Consider the following 1,271-nt stretch of genomic DNA (forward strand, 5'->3'; position numbering starts at 1 on the left):
GGGGGGGCTGCGCTGTGTGTGTGTGCGTGCGTGTGTGTATATATGTGTGTTTGTGCGTGTGTGCGTGCGTGCGTGTGTGTGTGTGTGTGTGTGTGAGAGAGAGAGAGGGAGAGAGAGAAATCTTTCACGGATGATTTCTGTGCGAGGCTGTGATTTTAGAGGGGATTTTACGGCACTTACAATACAATATATTATTATACTAGGTCACATTACAAGTGCCGAATTTGGGCCAGGGTTGGGGAATATTATTATGTAGGCCAACTCTCCGCTTCTCAATCATTCTGTAATTGCTCTTTGAACTTCCTTTCTTTTTGTATTAGATTTAAAGCTTTTTTGTGGGCTATTTTTGTTTTGTTTTTTACTCAGGCCTACATCTTAGATCTACATTGGAATTCCAAGTTGGCCCACATAAGAATAAACATTATTATTATTTACAACCGAAATAATAATAGTATAGGCTATACAGGTGCTTAATGGGCATACACGGGCCTACATGATATTATTCAGATTTCAACGACATGCCCAAAGAGCTCTTTCGAGAATAGCCTAGATTTGATATAATCTTTGTCAGAGCTTATACATGTAGCCTACAAATCGTGTACTTATTGAGCATGACTGTTCACTGCATAATCCAATCAAAACCTTAAACTAACAAGACCAATTCTCAAAGCGAAGAAACGAAAGTAGGCCTAGCCTAAATCTGGACCTGGCCAAAGACGATGGCCTTGATGAGCATGACGTACATTGTTATTGTCACGTGACTTTTAGTCCATTTGCAATGGCCGCTGCAAGTGTTGATAAACAGATAGAGGGTCATGGCGAACCCTGTAGAAAAGAAGATTTCATCGACAGCGCAGATCGGATGAGTGAAGCTATTGCCAAAGAAACTAAAGATATACCCCTCGAACCTTTGAATACGCCTTGGACGTTCTGGATTGATAGGTGAGAGAAGGTTATCGTTCTGCTATAGATCTAGACTATGGACTTCCAATTTAGATCTCTTCTTGGCGGAACCCTGCCTCGGACTCGGACTGGACGAGTCGGAGTGAGTCAGAAAGAGACAGCCGAGGCCGAGGGCCAAAGCCAAAATTAGGCTAGATCTATCTTGCGGTTACTTTGGGTTCTGTAGAAAAACCCGATTCTGCTTTTACTTTTAATCTGAGATTGACCAAGGCCCTTGATCTAGGCGCAATTGTTATTCAATTTCGCGGGTTTCGGTCCCAAGACCAAGAGCCAAGAGTGGAAGAGGCTAGCCGTACTTAATGACGGCT

The 1,271-nt window shown here is 42.9% G+C and overlaps 1 protein-coding gene across 1 annotated transcript in view; it reads left to right on the forward strand.

Annotated features, from left to right (window-relative positions):
* Positions 1 to 503: 503 nt before the first annotated feature.
* The window catches only part of LOC101856101 (eukaryotic translation initiation factor 4E type 3), a 23,038-nt gene continuing 22,270 nt past the window's right edge, over positions 504 to 1,271 (forward strand). The window contains exon 1 of the mRNA XM_005099278.3: positions 504 to 942. Coding sequence (XP_005099335.1) covers positions 779 to 942 — 164 coding nt within the window. The 5' untranslated portion in view covers positions 504 to 778. The remainder of the gene's footprint in view (positions 943 to 1,271) is intronic.

This window comes from Aplysia californica, unplaced genomic scaffold (assembly GCF_000002075.1).
Source record: "Aplysia californica isolate F4 #8 unplaced genomic scaffold, AplCal3.0 scaffold00208, whole genome shotgun sequence".
NCBI classification, from domain to species: Eukaryota; Metazoa; Mollusca; class Gastropoda; order Aplysiida; family Aplysiidae; genus Aplysia; species Aplysia californica.